The 18,838-nt window shown below is 38.0% G+C and overlaps 1 protein-coding gene across 1 annotated transcript in view; it reads right to left on the reverse strand.

Moving 5' to 3' along the window:
* The window catches only part of psd3l (pleckstrin and Sec7 domain containing 3, like), a 78,598-nt gene that overhangs the window by 29,557 nt on the left and 30,203 nt on the right, over window positions 1-18,838 (reverse strand). The window contains exons 5-9 of the mRNA XM_057321242.1: window positions 14,308-14,499; window positions 7,962-8,042; window positions 7,588-7,700; window positions 7,207-7,265; window positions 860-949 (exon numbers count right to left, since the gene is read on the reverse strand). Of these exons, the coding sequence (XP_057177225.1) occupies window positions 860-949; window positions 7,207-7,265; window positions 7,588-7,700; window positions 7,962-8,042; window positions 14,308-14,499 (535 nt within the window). The remainder of the gene's footprint in view (window positions 1-859; window positions 950-7,206; window positions 7,266-7,587; window positions 7,701-7,961; window positions 8,043-14,307; window positions 14,500-18,838) is intronic.

Raw genomic sequence — 18,838 nt, forward strand, 5'->3', positions numbered from 1 at the left:
GATGACGTAAGACGAACGCAAAGATTGCCAGAATCAAGTTGAGTCTGAAACCAAACCAACGCTGCGGGGGGCGCCGGGAACAATCGCACTCAAGTTGGGACCGCAGCAAAGGAGCCAATCTGAAAACGCCCTCAGGAACAGAACGGGTGTGTTCAACAGCATACTGAATCTTGACTTATCGATGGAAAGTAAGCTTCTGTGATTTCAGAGAAATGTAAACAGATTTATATTTCATATCGAGCACATTTACTTCACACTAACCCATCTTATTGAATACTGACACAAATCTACTCATGACCAAAACATGAATATAACCGGAGTCGTGTGAGAACCAATGAGACTTGACATTATCAGTATGCTGCCACAATTGATTTGACTGATCTGTATGTTGTCATGGATATGTGATGCATCGACTGCTAAATAAGATGAATATCTGAATAATTTTGGCTTGAGAAGAGATTAAAACACTTAAGTCATTTGAATGTTTGTGCACTTTGGAGCTTTTGCCGCATTGACCCATTTATATAAGATGAACATGACTTTTTAAATGATTAATTTGTGCTCAACTGAAGTAATAAAGTCACGTGTGATGATATGAAGGTGAGTAAATGATTTTTGGGGGGTATTAGTGAAGACTAATGTAGGCCAAAAGTTTGGGAGCCGAGCATCTGTCTCCAGTGACAGCATGTATTACTTATGAATGCAGGGCAAGAGCGCTTTTGTGCTGAACTTGTATCAGATGTACAAACATCAGCTTGATGTTGAATGATCCGTTCAGATCAAATGATCATCTGTGTTCTCTCTTCTGTGTTAAATATATAAGACACAGGACAGGAATGCTGGGAGATTTAGGTCTTACCTTCAGCAGTTCTCGGGGGAAATCTTGTCCTCCGTTGAGCCCGTCCAGGTTATTGATGAACTCCTGGCACGTCATCTTCTTTCCAATATTCTGCGGGGCATGAGAAACATTTATTGGCTGGTTAATGGGACAGAACGGCAATGCATCACTTTAATTTAACCATGTGAGCTCACAGTGACCTGACAGCAGCAGAGGAGGCCATCTCTAATCACATCCCAGCATGCACTGCTACAGCTGCTCTATATCTGACTACAGTATATCCCCGTTTAAACCCTACTTAACATATTCCAAAGAAAAGGCCTGTAGTCTTTATCCTGCGCTTCTGGGAATACTGAAGGAGGACATTTATTATGCTTCTAACAAACTGAAGGATGTCTAAGACTAAAGAGAAAATCAGCATCAAATCCTCTACAAGGGTGATCCTCTCAAGATCTTGGTTTCAAGATGTCTAACAAAATTTTCTTTAAAACACTCATGTCAAGAAATTTGCTTTTTATTAATTAAACACAAGGTATGAAATGTTTAGAAACTTTTACAGACAGTTTAACAAAATTTTGAACTTTCTTTTTTACAAATTCTCATTACCGTAAGCATTTAAAACGGACAATCCCATAGCATGTTTAAAAAATAGAAGCCATGATGCATAAGCAAGTTTTATTAATCATACACAAAAAGACATTAATGAATTATATTTTAATAGAACATTTGAGTTAATTTCTTTAAATGTGGAAAACTACCTGTATCAGTAATGAGAAGGGGAAAAGTCGTTGTAACGAGGAAGGCGGGACAAGAGCCGTGAGGGAACGGTGCGAGGCCGGTGACGCGAGTGATAATGAGTGTCAGCTGTGCGTTGCACCGGCCTGGTCCTCTCTCGTCGTACACTCCTGTCGCTCGTCCTTTTATGCTTCCGTAGCTCCTCCGTGAGAGATGCGAGACCGGTGCAACGCGCAGTTATCACTCGCGTCACTGGCCTCGCACCGTTCCCTCACGGCTCTCGTGAGGCAAGAAGCTGACTTGTCCAGGAGAAAGGGCATCCAGTAGGCTAAAATAATGAATAATGGATGCAGATCATAAGGTGCGCGACATCCAGACTCTGCTCTGGGGCGAGGATTACGGTCAAAACAAATGTTTTGTAGACATTTTTTGTGTTTGTACCGGCTATTATGGCAACCTCTAACTGCACACATTAAGCATGTCCCTTTGGGTTCCATAATAAATATTAACTGGCCAGTCAAAACAGCACATTCGTCTCACTCGCGACACGACTGCCATTAGCTATAGTGACTCACAGGAAGTCTAAATACAAACAGCACAAAGATGGCGACGCCCACATTTACGTCAATGAATAAGGTGAATAGGACTGATAGGATGATTGCTGTGATTGCTAATGGAAAGCCAGCTGAGTTAATTATCTGCACCTGCTCCTCCCGAACCTTTAAAAACCGTTACAGAGGATGAGAATATCAGTCCTGGACACTTCTTTCATTCACTATTTCTTCATTTTTATTATACATGAATGTTCTTTTGGTCATTTAGTCATTTGAGGAAATCTAGCAGAACAATATTTTAATTTTACTCTGTTTAAATGACAACATATACTGCACTCAGACAAATCAGGACGCGTTACAGTTAGCAAAAGCAATAAAATATATAAATAATTCATTCCTATGTTAAATTTATGTTTTGTCCAAGGTACAGAATACAATTTATATTTATTATGATCATTTTTTGTTACCGAATGACATGTTTTATAACCAAAATCTATAGTGCCAAGATGCTTCAGTGGTTTTGTGAGCACAAGCCACAAGTAAACCGACAAGTACTCAGTATTATCCAAAGACAGGATCTTTTCTGAATATCACCACCATCATCATCATCTAAAAACATAAAGAAACTACAATGATGTATTTGATTTTGCACTTTTGCCTGCTGTTCTTATACAATGTTTTCATTTCACGCTCAGACATGTGAATCACAGCCCATCACATGTGTGTCACACGGTGAATCAGATTGTTTAATATTACAGCATGTCAATAACCTGCTCTGTATTTATATCAATGCATTTCATAAAGAACTGTGCGATCTGTTGATATAGATGGAAAACACAACGAGATGTGAAATATAATTGACTGAAGCAGGACTATCTCCAGTGAGCACACATACAGAACTGACTGATCACATAACGTCAGCTGAACATGAAGCCGTCTAAAATAAAGAGCAGCCGTTGTTTGTTCCACAGACTTCACTCTTTCTGCCAGCACCAGCCGAGTTTGTAGGTGGACGGCACTGACAAATGTTCAGACTGGCACGAGATACTGAAGAGAGACACAGACTGCTTCACAAACACACACACACACGTCTACACAACACCGTCCACTGCATTTCATCTGAACCCCGTCTCATCCATCACTTCAGTACAAGATGAAGTGATTCTCTTACTCTTTTGGTCTCATTTGACACGGGTCACAAAGCCTACGTTATAAAACCTTCATTTGCAGGGAAAATAAATCAAACCATGAGTAATTTTCCCAAGAGTTGCCAATGAATAAAAAACAAATGTGTGATGTGTTACTGCAGTCTTTAGATGTTTTAGATTTCAGCACAAAGAGAATGAAGACTTTTTTTATGTTCATTAGGATTTTAAAGAATGTCTGAGTCTATATAAGGGCAATTCCGTGAAAATGTCAATCTTAGCATGGAAAAATCCAGATTTGATCAACGGTTTTTACTACACTAACAGCACAGATACTAACATGTTCTGGTTCAAATACCCATGTCAGGTCTCTCTTCAGGTTTTTATAAAGCATTTGTTTCATTTTTAGTGCATGATTTTTCATAATCAGGTAAGTGCCATCTTCAGGATTGTCACATCAATAACTGGACACATGAAAATTAAATCAAAACCAAAATGTGCCCAAATAGGTGACACAACATTTGGCTTAGACACTAGATTCGTGGCCATTTTTTGAATAATGTTGTCAACTGTAAATACTAGTCTATACCACAAAAGAGAAGCATCGCTATAAGCACTTGCAACTAACTGTTTATGCTTTTGTCTTTTATGCCCGTGTTTGTGTGTATTTTATTGAACATTATCTGTAGACATCACAAGTACTGAAACCTAGCATTTCATTAAAAATAATCAGACACACACACAAAATAAATCCCCCATATGTTTAATGGACTGTCCCTCTTACTTGCGCGGGAAGCAGTTTTTTCCCCAGAAGCCCTTGAACATACAAGGACGAAAGACAGTAATTTATGATTAACAATTAATTATTGCGTTTATAGTTCATATCCCACACCATATGCACTCCTGTAACTTTAACCAGCAAATCAATAAAATACTCAAGCGTCTGAAGAACGACGGACAAAAGTCTTTTTTGACTCACTTTTAGGTTACTCGGAACTAAGAGCAATGTAAAACACATCCACGCCCGTCTGAACTAAAACTGCTCATCCTTTTTTTCCGGAGATCCAAACTACCGTAAGCTCGCTAACGTTACTTCTAGCGGCGCATGGAAAAAAACACTCAATGCACCAAATCAACGTTAGGTATCCATTTCTGTGCGCTACAATACAAAAAATGTGCGGTGATGACCTCAACACCGCGGTCGGCATCTCATTACTGCGGTGATGCGGTTATCATCACAGCCCTAGTAAACGATGACAGGAATATTATTTTTTCAGTGAACTACTCCTTTAAGCACCCTCACATATTTTCTTTAAATATTCACAGAGCAAAAACGCCCTCATTGCAAAATGTAATGTCTTTTCCTGTGATGTGGAGCTAAACAGGAGGCAGAAGTGATTCTGTGAGTCTCTCTAACCCGTGTGATATGCATAATGCTGGTCTCTCTGAGAGCAGCCAGTGATTTGTGTGTGTGTGTGTGGGTGTCTGGCATATATTTGTGAAAAGATCGGCGGCTGTGCAGCTTTCAGCTGTCTTCACCCACATCATAAGCAACTAAACAATGTTGGAAAAGAAAGCGTCTAGAGAAGTGCTGCAGCGTGGGCAGAAAACATCCACATCTCCACGGCACATGTGCTCCAATGAACGTAAGTCCAAGATACATGATCAAACTCCATGGAGACTGGCGAGTTGAGCTATTCTTAGACATCCCAGAATGCACCTCACTTTTCACTTAAAGAGGGCGGTTTGATTCCTACTGACGGCACGGATCTGAAGCACATATTCAGACTTGGCTTTCTCTCCTGTGGTCATGTAGCTTATATATAGACACATTTAAGTACACTTAAAGGCTAAACCTTGAACATTCATCTTCACAGGAAACGAGGCTCATCAAACTATTCCGCAACCATAACAATTATGCTCCACTTAGGTTTGACACCGGTTCAGAATCCTAAGCGAACACAAAATCTGTCCTCTCATCCACCCACATCATCGTCAACATGTGACCAAAAATACAGCCAATAAGTTTATATTTTTACTTTTCATGCTAATTATTAGCTATTTTAATGTGCTTTATTATTGCTATATAGATCAGATCAGAGATGTGTTATGATCCTGTAGCCTGTGGCTTTGGTGATTTAATGCCGGCTGTAACATTAGTTTGCAGTGGTGAAACACAGCGTGTTGTAATGTGAGGTGATCTGGGTGACTGTGGTCTTTCTGTCGGCTTGGACCAGGGTGGCCATTCTCTTAAACCTCTGACATGAACAAGACAGAACTGCCTCTCAGTGGATGCTACTCACATCATTGTCTATACTTCTCTAGAAAACTCCCAGAGGATCAGCAGTTTGTCACATACTCAAAGTACCAACAATCATCCCACAGTCACATCATAATTAACACAGAAATGAGATTTTCTTACATGTTCTGAACAGACATTGAATTAAAGCCTTGCATTTCAGCCCGACTTATTTACGCCCCTCGGGCCAATTTTTACGTCATAGCTCACAAGCGGGACAGGCTTCGGGCTTGTTCTAGGCTTGTCCTCCTTTTTATATATTAGACATTCATTAATATTTCCAATATAAATTAGAAATTCATTAAATAAAGAAGCGATAAGAAGTTGATGATGGTAAATTTAAAACATCGAACACGTTTACATATCACGCTGACACACATTACACATTCTGCTTGCGCGCAGTTGCGCCCGTGCGTTCACACAGGTTTCCTCGTCCACTATTCACCTCACGTGCAATGGAGAACAAAGAAAGAGAAAAAAATCGCAAATGGTGAACTTAAAACACAGAAAAACACAAGAGGAAAGGCAAACTTCTGGGCTGTTTTTCAAGTAGTGACAACCTTAAATGACGAGCCAACTGGTTATACACAATGTACAACTTGCAAAGCTGTGCTAAGTCATGACAGTAAGAAGACTGGATCATCTCATTTACAAACACATTTTGAGCGCGGAGGATGTCGCGGCCCAAGCACCTCAGTTTATAAAAAAGTGCCCTTTTACTGTTGTGGTGATAATGTTGTGGTCTTTATTTAAAACAAAAATCTTTGGATTTTATTGCAGGCAAGCCAAGTGTTGATTTGATAGACTAAATTGATCAAACGTAGTCAACTCACCATCGGCTGCTAGCCGCTTGGTCGTCTCTTAAAAAAAAAAAAAAGTTTAATTTACCAAACAAAAAAATGCTTCAAAATGTTTTCTAAATTAACTTAATAAAGGAAAAAAAAAATATATATATATAACTACTTTGCCATTAAAAAACAAAACAAAACTATTTTAATAGTCACGGACTACACTTCCCATGATCCTTTGCACCAGCCATTCACCATGATTGCACCCCAGTTGCATAAAGCACCTTAAGTTTTTCCCTTAAGTATGACACTTAAGGGGTGATTTTCCTTTAGCAAAGACAATAGGAGAATAACTTAAGTAAAACTTAAGGTATACTTAAGGACACACTTAATGGAAAATTACACTTAAGGTGCTTTATGCAACCGGGCCCGGGGCTTTAAGGCCTGTGCAGGGCTCTACATTGAATCACTATGTCTTTATGATTTGTGCTGACAGATGATTTGGGTCAGTGAGCAGGAGTGGTATTGTTTTTTCACTACAGTATACAGAATAAACGTGTTTACAAGAATATAAATGTTAATGTAACTGTGACGAGGGAGGCGTGACGAGAGCCGTGAGGCAGGGAGGCGATAGTGGGAATCAGCTGCGCCCAAAAAACAAGGTTAATTTTCTCTTTGCAAAATATATTTCCTTCTTTCACTGTCAGGGTTAAACATGAGCTGTTTGTTTAAATCAGTTGATAGTGGGCTGTGATAAGGCTAAACGGTGGTTGTGTTCCTGTGTTCAGGGCAAGGGTGTAAGACACATTCATGTTACATGTCTAGTGGGTGGACAGAGGTCACTTACAGGGCCATGAAGGTCAGTGTTGAGCAGCATTAGCGCACACGTAAGGCAATGAGCTCCATCTGAAAAACAAACGAACGGTCAGTCGGTCACACGTACGAATACTTTTGATATCACATACGCATTCATCTCTGCATCAGGCCAAAGTCTAATATCACTGCCATGGCAACAGAGAGACTTTTTCGCTTTTTACCCATTTACTGGTCAGCTGTTACTAAGATGGTTGCTATGAAGAAAATATGACATTCTGATAGAACATATGCCAACAAAACTTCTTAAAAGATTTCACTTGAATTAGTTCATGACCCTGATCCTGATGAAAAAGAGAAGACTATTGATTTAGTGATGTAGAAATAGAAATGTTGTGCTGAAGTGTGACGGTACCTTGTGTGGTGATGATGGTGGGGTTACACTGATAGTAGCGCTCAGAGAAATGAATTAACACCCGCTCTCTCTCCTGAGTTTCACCAATCAGTGAGAACGCTCTCAGAAAACATCTGCACCAGAGAAATGAAAACATCAATATAACACAAGCATCATGTGACAAACGCTTATCAAGAGCTTGGCTTGTTTGTGGCTCATTATCAGTCTGTAGAAACAACACATCAAACAAATCAACAGAAAACTGTAATTACATTATGTAAAAATATAAACTAATATTCCTAACACAAGATTGAGTATGTTTGTTAAAAATCAGACATATAACAGAGCATAGATGAAGAGATCATTGAAATACACAAATGAGACAGAACTTATACCTGAGAGATTGGTCCAATGTCATGCCTGTAAACTGGAAGAATGTGAGGTACTCTTCTGCCACCATCTTACTGAAGTCATTGCTGTGAACACAATCAGAGGATTTATTATTACATGACAAACACTTACCATACTATCATACAAGTATCAAACAGTTTTCAGCTTTTCAGATCCTGATAACCATCTGTGGGTATTTCACTTTATACATGTGAGGTATCAGTGTGCCACAGAAAAAAAAGTGAGACAGGATACGTGTGTAGTAAACATCATATATGTTCTGATTGGCTGTGATTGTGTCGCATTGCTTGTGGCTCTGCAAAGGAAACGAAATGAAACCGCTTAAAACTAAAAGTAGCTCCTAACTTGCTGATTTAGGAGCAATAATGGCCATATCAATCCTTGTGAATTCCTCACAAAAAGGTACTCAAGAGGACTCCTACTATAATTCTGATGATGATTCTAGTCTCTTCATTACAATAATGCTTGTTTGCATATTTTACTACGAGTCTTCTCCACTAGATGTCACTTTTGTTTTTACAACGGGGATGTTACAACACGGAGCCTATTGTTCATTCATTGCTTAATTAACATGGCGGATACGAGTATGTCGTGTTTTGTTCAGACGAAGCGCATAATGACATATCATGCACCTTTTTGCATAAACCTTAACTTTCATTCAGAGGGAAAATGTTTTGGGCAACAAGCTGTATTAAAATACAGAATGTTCAGAAAGTAGAAGCGAAACGAGTCCGAAATTGTAACTCAAAAACTATGATTGACGATGACGTCATGAATATGTTCATTAGTTTGTGACATCACCAAACGCCACAGTTCCACAAATTCCTAGCAGGAACACTGCAAGTTTGTGGCTTTTCATTTCTTTTTATTAATTCACCATTGTAATCTGATGTTAACAGTTCTTTTTTAAGAAATATCTACGTATATGATTTTTATCTGTATGTGTCATGGCTCTGCTTCATTTAGTCATGTTTTTCTTGGTCCTGTAGCAGAGCCATGACAAAGCCTTTGGTTATGTGTGGAGAGAAACATATTATTGTCCTTTTGACAATAATATACGTTCTCTCCAGTGTCTCGTCATTAGCCCCGCCCCTCTTATTTCCTTGTTATCTTCCCCTGAGTGTTTTATTACCCACACCTGCCTTGTGTCGTTATCCTTCGTTTGTCTTTCCTTTAAATACCCTCTTGTTTCTTTGTCTTGTGTTCGTGGATTGCGTGTGCGTTTCGTACCTTGTATTGTGTTCCTGTCTAAATCCCTAATCAAAGTCAATGTCAAGTCGAGCCTGTGTATGTCTGTGAGTTAGCGTTTCTTTAGTGTTGTTCTTTTACCCTGTCTCAGTTATATTTCTCCTATCAGTTTTTGTATCTAGTTTTGTTGGTTTTCCCCATCGTGGGTTTTTGTTTTGTCTTTTGGTATTTATAAATAAATACATTTTGTTAACCCCTTCATCGCTGTCCTGCAATTGGGTTCTTCCCCTTACCTGTCGTGACAGTATGCATGCATTGAACTGAATCAAGAATCTAATCGAATCGAGAGCTTGAGAATCGAAATCAAATCGGAACATCTGAATCGATACCCAGCCCTAGACCCATCCCCTATTAGCCAATCACTGTGGGCCTAGTTAGTAAGCTTGCTGACAATCATCCACAGCGACAAGCCCACCCATTCTTCACTTAAGATTTCTTTCTATTTCTTAGTAAAATCCGCTTTCAGCTAGGGCTGTCAAGATTATTAAATAATCGTCTCATCGCGATTGTTTGGCCTCATCGCGATGGTTTCAGATCATCGCAATTATTGCACATCTCTATAGAAGACAATAGAAGACACTAGGGGGAGCTGTAGTGCAGTTGCATATTACATATTTTAGTGTATTTATTGTAACTAAAGCATTGTAATACTTGTAAAATGTACCAACACAACACAATAAAAACTAAAGCATATACCATAAAAATAACCTGCAGTACAATTTAATATTATTTAAGCAAATCTCAGTGTGAAAACCAGTCTACCAAAATTTCATTAACATAGAAGTAAAATCTTATTGTACTCTTGTAAGTGAGAAAAAAAACAGACTAGAAGCTTTTCTATGATTGATAGCATTTTAATGGTGGCTTCGCTCCTGATCAATTTACTTAATTAACAAGTATTCGGCGCTTGTATTATTGACAGGTAAAAGCCTAAACCTTAAATATATGATAAACCAATATTTTCCAATGTATTTCCAAGAAAAAAACATATTTTTTATATTCAGAACAATATGGTCGTTTCAAAGCTGAATCAAAAATGTATGAGAATTAAATGTCAAAGCCCTAAAACAGACAATTAATCGTCATAATCGCAATGATTTACTAGACAATTAATCGTCAGCCAAATTTCATAATCGTGACAGCCCTACTTTCAGCCACTATTTCAACAGGTTTTAAGAGGACACTCTTAACTAAAAACTTTTACTGATATTTAGAAGAACTCCTAGTGGCAAGAATGTTTTGTAAATATGGGCCCGAGTCACTTCTGCATGTGTACATTTTCAAATCAGAAAAAGTTGATGACGAGGCGGCAGAGCGTTTTAAGTGGACGGGGCGACATTTATGTTTCGGGCTGTTACTCTTGAACAGAATGAGATATATAAGAGCTTGGTACACATGTGTAAAAGGTCAAGATATTATATGTTTGAACTCTTCATTCTGAACAACTTTGCCTATAGAAACACTGCTGTAAATCAAACCATTCTTTAAATATTCAAGATTATTTAAAGGGGTCATATGGCGCGAATATGTGTTTTCTGTGTCTTTGGTGTGTTATAAGTTGCCCATGCATGTATTAGATACGTAAAATTGCAAAAATGAAAGTGTCGGAACAAAAGATGCATTCTATCTAAAAGTGAATGCCTGAAATGCCTCATGTAACCACACCCCCACAAATCTACGTCAGTTCGTGGTATGATTTGACTAAGACCGCCCAAATGTATACGCAAGTAAGGTGGGCGTACCTGTCAGTACAACTGAAGAGGAACCTGATGTTCCAAATATGGTAAGAGGCGTTACATTTCCCTCACACGCTTGCAGTATTCCACCAATCACTATGCACTGGTGAACTGGCCAATCATAGCACACCTCGCTTTTCAGAGCCATGAGCTTTGTAAAAAATCAGCGTGTTTCAGAGAGGCGGAGCAAAGAGGAGATACAAACATGCACGGTATGTGGAAAATACAACGTTTTTCAACCTTAAATCCTGTATACACTGTATACAAACCATAATATTCCTTTTAGCCGTGTCATATCACCCCTTTAAAAAACGAATTATCCTATGTCCTATGTTTCTTTACTTAACATCAATATATATTGGGTAGAAAATACCATCAGGTCAGTTAAAAAACAACTGAAGTTTATATCAAGTCTCAACTAAGACACGAAAAAACAAACCTTTGTGTGTTTGTTTGTTCGTGTGTATATGAGTTAGCATGCTTAATGGAGTTAATGTGTCTGTCTTTAGTGGAAGATGTCTGATAGAAAACCAAGACTTATAATTTAAATTTTGGTTTGAAAAGACCAATATAATCAATTGATGGCAGCAGAGGGAAACTCATTGAAGTTCTTTGAAGATTTTGCTTTGGATACATTTTTAGACATTATAACTTATTCTTATAACATTCAAAGATTACAAATTCATTTGAGTTATCAGTTTTCACAGTTATGAAACATCATGAATATAATTATTTGTATTCATAACAAAATGTGTGTGTACACATGTTTTCTGCGTTTGAAGTATTGTTCTGTAACCCTGTCATTTCTACATCTGTGCATCTAGCATATCCTCCATTGTGGATTTGTTATGGAGTTAGTCCTGCATTTGGGTCAGCTGAGGCCGCAACAATAAATATGTCTTATAGGTCCTAAAGCACTTGAACCCGTATGATTGCTGCTTGCAGCTATATATGAAGAGTTCAGATGCAAAAGCCTCTAAATGCCGTTTGAGTGCCGTTCTTCTAAAATTAGCGTTTTATCAGGCTCCTAATGTTTAGTTTCAGTGATTTCACTTTAATGGCAATGAATACATCCTCTTTGCCATTAAAGTGAAACAACTTAAACATCGGAGCTTTGTAAAAATAATAATTTTAGAGGAAAAATGTCAGACTGCAAAGGCTTTTTCATATATAGTTATATTTCGTCAACCACAAACCAAGCCGGAAAACATCACATGTCCTATGAAAACATTCACATATGTCAGTAAAACTCTTAAAAGTCAGTAAAAAAGAGCACTGCCTCTCTCTGGACCTTTAACTTTTTGTTTTGTGTTTATTCATGGCCGACTAAAAACGCACTTATGATTACTTCAGTCTCTGTCTAAGGACACATTTCTGTTTACTGTGCAAATAAACTTTATTGTGTGTGCATATTTCTCAAGCCCAACAGAAAAAAATCGGCCATGAGTGTTTCTCATTCCTCTCTATCTGCACTTTCAACAGTGAACCTTCAAATCCCAGGATCCTCCAGCACAGGAAAAATATCTCCATGACATGTTTAAAGCCTGAGTGTGTGAGTTCTTCAGAGGGTTAAGCAGCTGACCTCAGGTCAGAAACAGTTCAGATCCCTTCTGACATAGCCAAAGAAACCTCCGCATGAAACCAGAAATATGCTGAGTTTTCATCTTTAAGCATTTCTCTGTGATAAAGAAAATAATAATGCAATACCATATAGGGCTGGGCGATGTGCTTAAAAAAAAAAGATCGATAATCGACTTAAAAATCATCGTTATCTCCAATAATATCAGGTGTGTTTGACATCATGCAATGTTGCGCAGACGATCGGCTTACTGATGTCATACACTGATGTCATACACCGATCAATCTGCAGACACAGACCGGCAGGGAATTCGTTCCGGACCCGCCAAGTCCCAAACAAACACGCACACAGGCACACACACAAACCAGTGTTGCAGTGACTTCTTTAATCAGGTAAAGCGCGTAGATAAACCATAGCTTTTATGCAGTAGAAAAATATTGCCGGTACAGCCCCGCGAGCATGAGGTTTTGCTTTGCTGATGCAGAAAAAGCTTGTCTTTCTCTTGGTCTGTCTGTGCAGCGACCGGCAGAAAACAGCAGCACATTCAACTGACCCAACAAAACAGCGCTTCCAAAATTCTGTCACTGTTACTGACTGCCTGGGCATATGAACATGAACGTTCACGCTAAAGCCTACATCGCATGATAATGTTATAACGCGTATTTTCCATTATTATCGATTATCGTCTGGTATCTGTCTGTTGTAATCAACATCGGGATATTTGCGAGACATCGGCGATATACGATAACATCGTCACATCGCCCAGCCCTAATACTATATGTGACCCTGGACAACGAAATTGAGATTTTTACATAACCTGAAAGCTGAATAAATAAACTTTCTATAGATATACGAGTTGTTAAAATAGGACAATATCTGGCTGAGATACAACCGTTTAAAACTCAGGAATCTGAGAGCGCAAAAAATCTAAATATTGAGAAAATTGCACTGTGGCAGACCATCCACTCACAAAAAAAGTTTTTATATATTTAAGGTAAGAAATTTACAAAATATCTTCATGGAACATGATCTTTACTTAATATCCTAATGATTTTTGGTATAAAAAAATCGATAATTTTGACCCACACAATGTATTTTTGTCTTTTACTAAAAATGTTCCCGTGCTACTTAAGACTGGTTTTGTGATCCAGGGTCACATATAAGCAACATTAAATCAGTTCTGCAAATCCCACTGTTTCTCCCACATTCTCCTAGATTTTATAAATATTGTATTTAATTTCATTGCACCTTAATCTTTTATACGCTATTCTATTGTCTACGGTTAATTCCATTCTTTTGACTACGTTTGATCTGACTCCATTTTCTTAAGGACAGTTGTGAAAATGCCATGTTTCCATCTGTTTTAACACATAAATATTTAGATAATTTCTCAAAAGATGTGAACAAAAGTCATGTTTTAGCTTCATATAGAGCCGTGCCAGTGAATATTTTGTGGAGATTTCCTCCTCTCATTTGGGACATGACAGTTCAAGACCACTAAAGCTGGCTGCGTCTCTTCACCAAAACAAACCCTATTAGAATGATTCTAAAAGATATAATTGAACTATTCATGTAAAACAGTTTTGTTTTGTTCCTTTAAGGGTGTGACGTCATGTAATGAAACGTGTCATTGGCCACGCTTCAGCTATTGCTCAGTCAGGTCAGGATTGCACGAGCGAGTCTACATCTACAGACTGATGTAAACCTGCTTTGTGCTGATATCACGTCTCGTCTGGTTGGTGTGTACGACAGTTATGATGTACTCACTTCTTGCCCAGATGTTTGGCGACATCCGAGCGACGAAAGCCCTCCAGGTGGTAGAGACGTCTGGCCAGGCGCTGGGCGGCTTCTTGGTCGCTGCGACTTCCGTTGTGGAGAACATCTGTGTCTTTAACACATTCGTCTCCATCCATGACCGAGTCCCAGTCCGTCAGCGTGTCCTTCAGCCCTGCATCGCTGCTGTATGACACAAGAGAGATCTCGATCAGTCTCCAGAGATATCAGGAATGGATCAATACTGATTTGATTAGAAATGAAAACTACAGTCATACAGCAGCTGTGTTTGCCATTATAAAAATAAACACCAAAGCAGCAACAAATACCATGGTACTACCTAATTCTAGGGCTGGGCGATATGGCAAAAAAGTAAACTCGATAGTTTTTTTCTATATTGATCGATAACGGTATTTATTTCGATATATATTTCATTAAAAAACTGCATTTAAAGGAATCTATTTTAAATACAGTTTATTAACAAAAGTTAACCTTTAACCAGTTAAAATTCAATTAAATTAATGCACTGTTGCAACACAGAGGATATTAGGCCATAAACAACATGTACCAGTTCATTCAGTCTCATTTTGACTCAATTGACTCGTTAAGTAAAGGGAGTGTTCATTCAGTACATTCAACCAATGAAAGGGCTCCGTTACTGTGTACATTCGAACGCTATTGGCTCAGCACCTGCGCACATACATAACGCTGCAATAATGTCTTGCTCGAGTAGTGGGATTCATTCAATGCATTCAGTGAACCTTAGTCTTTCAAAAAGACATTTCACATAAACTGTAGTACATTTCTTTAATCATGCAAGCATCTTACATACAAGGTTCAATATTTTAATGTGCACACAAACTCACTTCATTACATCTCTGATCTGTACAGGGCAGCGCTGGTTTGTTTAATATGCACCATCTCATGTTAGCAGATATGTTAACGATGGATATAAAAACGTTTGTGCTTGAGTTTCGAAGTAACTCGCTTGCATTTGCGCCTCAAGTTTGTTCTGTTTAACCGGCGATTGCAAAAAAAAATAAGACACTTGATAAACCGCGTGATGACAGCTCGAGGTTAGTTTCACCTTTGTTTCCGCTTCCAGTAATGTTTTCCTCCTCATGTTGACTTTTCTTTGCCAAGTGCAGTATGAAATGGACTTTGTAGTTTGACGCGCATGATAAAAGCTGCACGCTGACTGACTGTTGTTGCGTTTATTTCTGCGTTCTGTTAGACTGTAAGATTAATCCATATCGAGTCAAAATGCCAATAGCTTATCATCGTTTTTGAAATACATTCTATTGCGATTCGATATGATATCGTTTATCGGCACAGCCCTACCTAATAGTATTACCATGAAATTCTTGCGTTGTACACACAACTAGTCCAAGGTTTGTACACATGTGCACGTTTACTCAGCATACTCACTTTAGATGAATAAATGAAATAAGTATGTGCAAACTGGCCAAAAGAAGTGTGTATCTTATATCTTGAACACTCCAGGTATCTTTGTCATTAGCGGTGTTAGGTAAATTACTCTGAAAAAAGTAATGAGTTACTAGTTACTAATTGCATATTCAATAGTGTAATTAAATTACCGTACAAATTACTCTCTCCAAAAAGTATTTAATTACTTATTACTAATTACTTTCTATATCCTACATTAGCCTTGATTAGTTAAGTGATTCAAGGATAGACATGAAAGGGCTCTTTTAATTCATTCAAATAAATAACTACATAAATTATTCTTATTAACTGACCAAAGTACACAAATGTGAGGATACATTAAAGCACACCCTTTAAAATTAGACTTATCATTTTGATGTCGTTTCCACTATTGAATATATTACACAGTATTTAGTTGAATTACATCAGAAGTAACGGTAATTAAAATACAGAAAAAATAACAGTAATCCCTTACTTTAATTTTTCAAGGGAAAAGTAATTAAATTATAGTAACTAATTAGTAATTACTTAGTAACTAGTTATACCCAACACTGGTCATTACTTGGGTTAAATGATCTGAACGACAGCAGTCCAGATCTGAAGTTAAGATTCGCGATCGGAGCGCTCATTTACAATCACACATAAGCAAAACCCAGATCACTTTGATGATTTTCAAACACACACAGCAGATTAAACAACAGCGCCATCTGCTGACAGTCTAAACAAACTAGAGTGTCAAATGTTTGGTCAATAAAGGTGCACTCTATTGTTTAAAAATGAGGATTAAAACAAGATTCCAGTCAGACACGACTCAATCTATATCATCATCACTGACTGCTAACAGCACATTTCTGAAAACTTCTATGATTGTGTATAGATATCATATCACACAGACTGTATATCATCTAAAAGTTTTCACACATATTTCTTACGCCTACGGAGAGCTATTTCAGTCATACATCAAAGTCTATCTTCTTAAACTTTTGTCTTTAAAATCACTCACTATGATCACAAAAAGAACATTTATTTACCACCATTAAATCTGTTACTTAAGCTTATTGTTCTTTGACACACTACGTTTAGTAAAAGGTGCTTAAAAGGCTAATGTGTCAAATGTGTGTTCATAAGTGCAGCGATACATACATGGCACCCACAGACAGCACTGTTATACTCGGTAAGTTCCAGACAATGAGGTGCATCAGACTAGAGGAAATGTTCAATATGATGCTAATAAAGAACAAGGCCAAATACATTATTCAAGCTAAATACACTTACATACAAGAAAGTGTTTCAGAACACATACAGACATAAATACATCACTGTGACAACTGCTTCAATGAGAAAATGCCATCACAAAAACACAATTATGTGTTTGAATGGAATAGTCAATATGTGAACACACTCCTAATGTCTCATATCCAGACCACTTTCATATCTTATTAGTTTAACATCAAATAAAAAACAGCAGAATGTGACGCATGTTGTATAAAGTATTGCCATTTGTTTATGATCACATGTTGAACACAAACATCAGTGTGTTTCTGGCCTAAGAGCACAAATGCATGATGGGTTAACAGTAAATCCTCATGTACAGGTTGATATCTGGCTATAAATGTCATATTTAGTTTTTTTAAACACATGATAAAAAAACGTTTAAATGTAATTTATAAACATATGAGATTAAAAGTTAAGAATGCATAAGCAATGAGCATTTTTGCGTTTTGGACACAGAACTACGTGAATGCCATAACTTCCATACAAACATTATTAGGATAATACATTTCAGCACTATATTCTTTTATAACGGCACGCATCTAAACTCAATGACTTTATTCGGGATCAACAGTTACCAAACTATCACGAACTTTATGAAAATAACCAAAGAAACAACAGGGTGCACGAGCACATCTGTGACTCGCGCGAGTAACGCGACGCGTGGTGCACACCCACAAAAGTTTTTTGACCGAAAGAAGTGTTCGCGCGCGTGCAGCGTTTACATCGCGAGCGTCGTGAAGTGATCTTTAATAGTGTCTTTGTTTACCTGCAGATTTCACGTCCAGAACGCAAAACCCTCACACGGCACGTTTAATCGCATCCCGACAGCGATGATTCCGCCACAGACGCGCCGTTAAAGTTCAGACAGAGACGGCAGTTAACATGAGGAGATTTAAAACTCAAACACCGGTTAACATGACTAGATTTAAAGTTGAGCGCGCGGGAGCGTCTGCGGGACAAAAGCTCTAAACTACTGACTGAAAACTACCAAAGAACTGAGGGCGTGTCTCAATGCTATCAAGCATACTACACCTACTAAGAATGCAGTATGCACGTGATTCTAAACATGACGCAAAACTTTGATTGTTATAGTTTATTTTCCATTTGGATAGTTTCTAGACATTATAACTGACATCTACAAGTGCTTTACATCGTATTTTCGCTGATAATTAAATAAAAAAATTTCTTTTAAGAACGTGATACACAGTGAAAGAATGCCATTTGCTTTCATTTAAAACAGTCTCTCTCTCTCTCTCTCTCTCTCTCTGGCTGTCTTACTGGATGTGTGGGATGAAAGAAATGACTTTATTGTGTTATGTGAGAACCACAACTAGAACATTTCATTCACGACAATATAAAGTGACCGCAGCGCTCTGTCTAAATGAAGAACCTCACGAAAGCGGCTTTTATTTTCAACTCCAGCACTTTGTTGGTTTGATGGAACAGAAGGAACAGCAGAAGTAACCCACAGTGGTCATGTGTTTGTGTGGTACTGTACAGCCAGAAGGGACACATCACTGATGTTTGCAGTTTTCAGGCTTTACATCGTGAACTTACACAAGCTTGCTGTTGAGTTAAACATTTTAAACCAGTCTAAATATGTTGAGACCATGCAAAAACTACTGTAAGCATCAGCCATTATTTAAATAGATGCAAACGCAAATGTAGGCTCCAGTCTATACTGTATGTGCACTGACAACTCTAGCACATCTCTGTTTAAACTTAAAGTGATAGCTCACCCAACAATTCTGTCATCACGTACTCACCATTTTGCCATTTCTAATCTGTATGACTTTCTTCTGCA

Source organism: Triplophysa rosa, linkage group LG22, assembly GCF_024868665.1.
Source record: "Triplophysa rosa linkage group LG22, Trosa_1v2, whole genome shotgun sequence".
Taxonomy (NCBI): Eukaryota; Metazoa; Chordata; class Actinopteri; order Cypriniformes; family Nemacheilidae; genus Triplophysa; species Triplophysa rosa.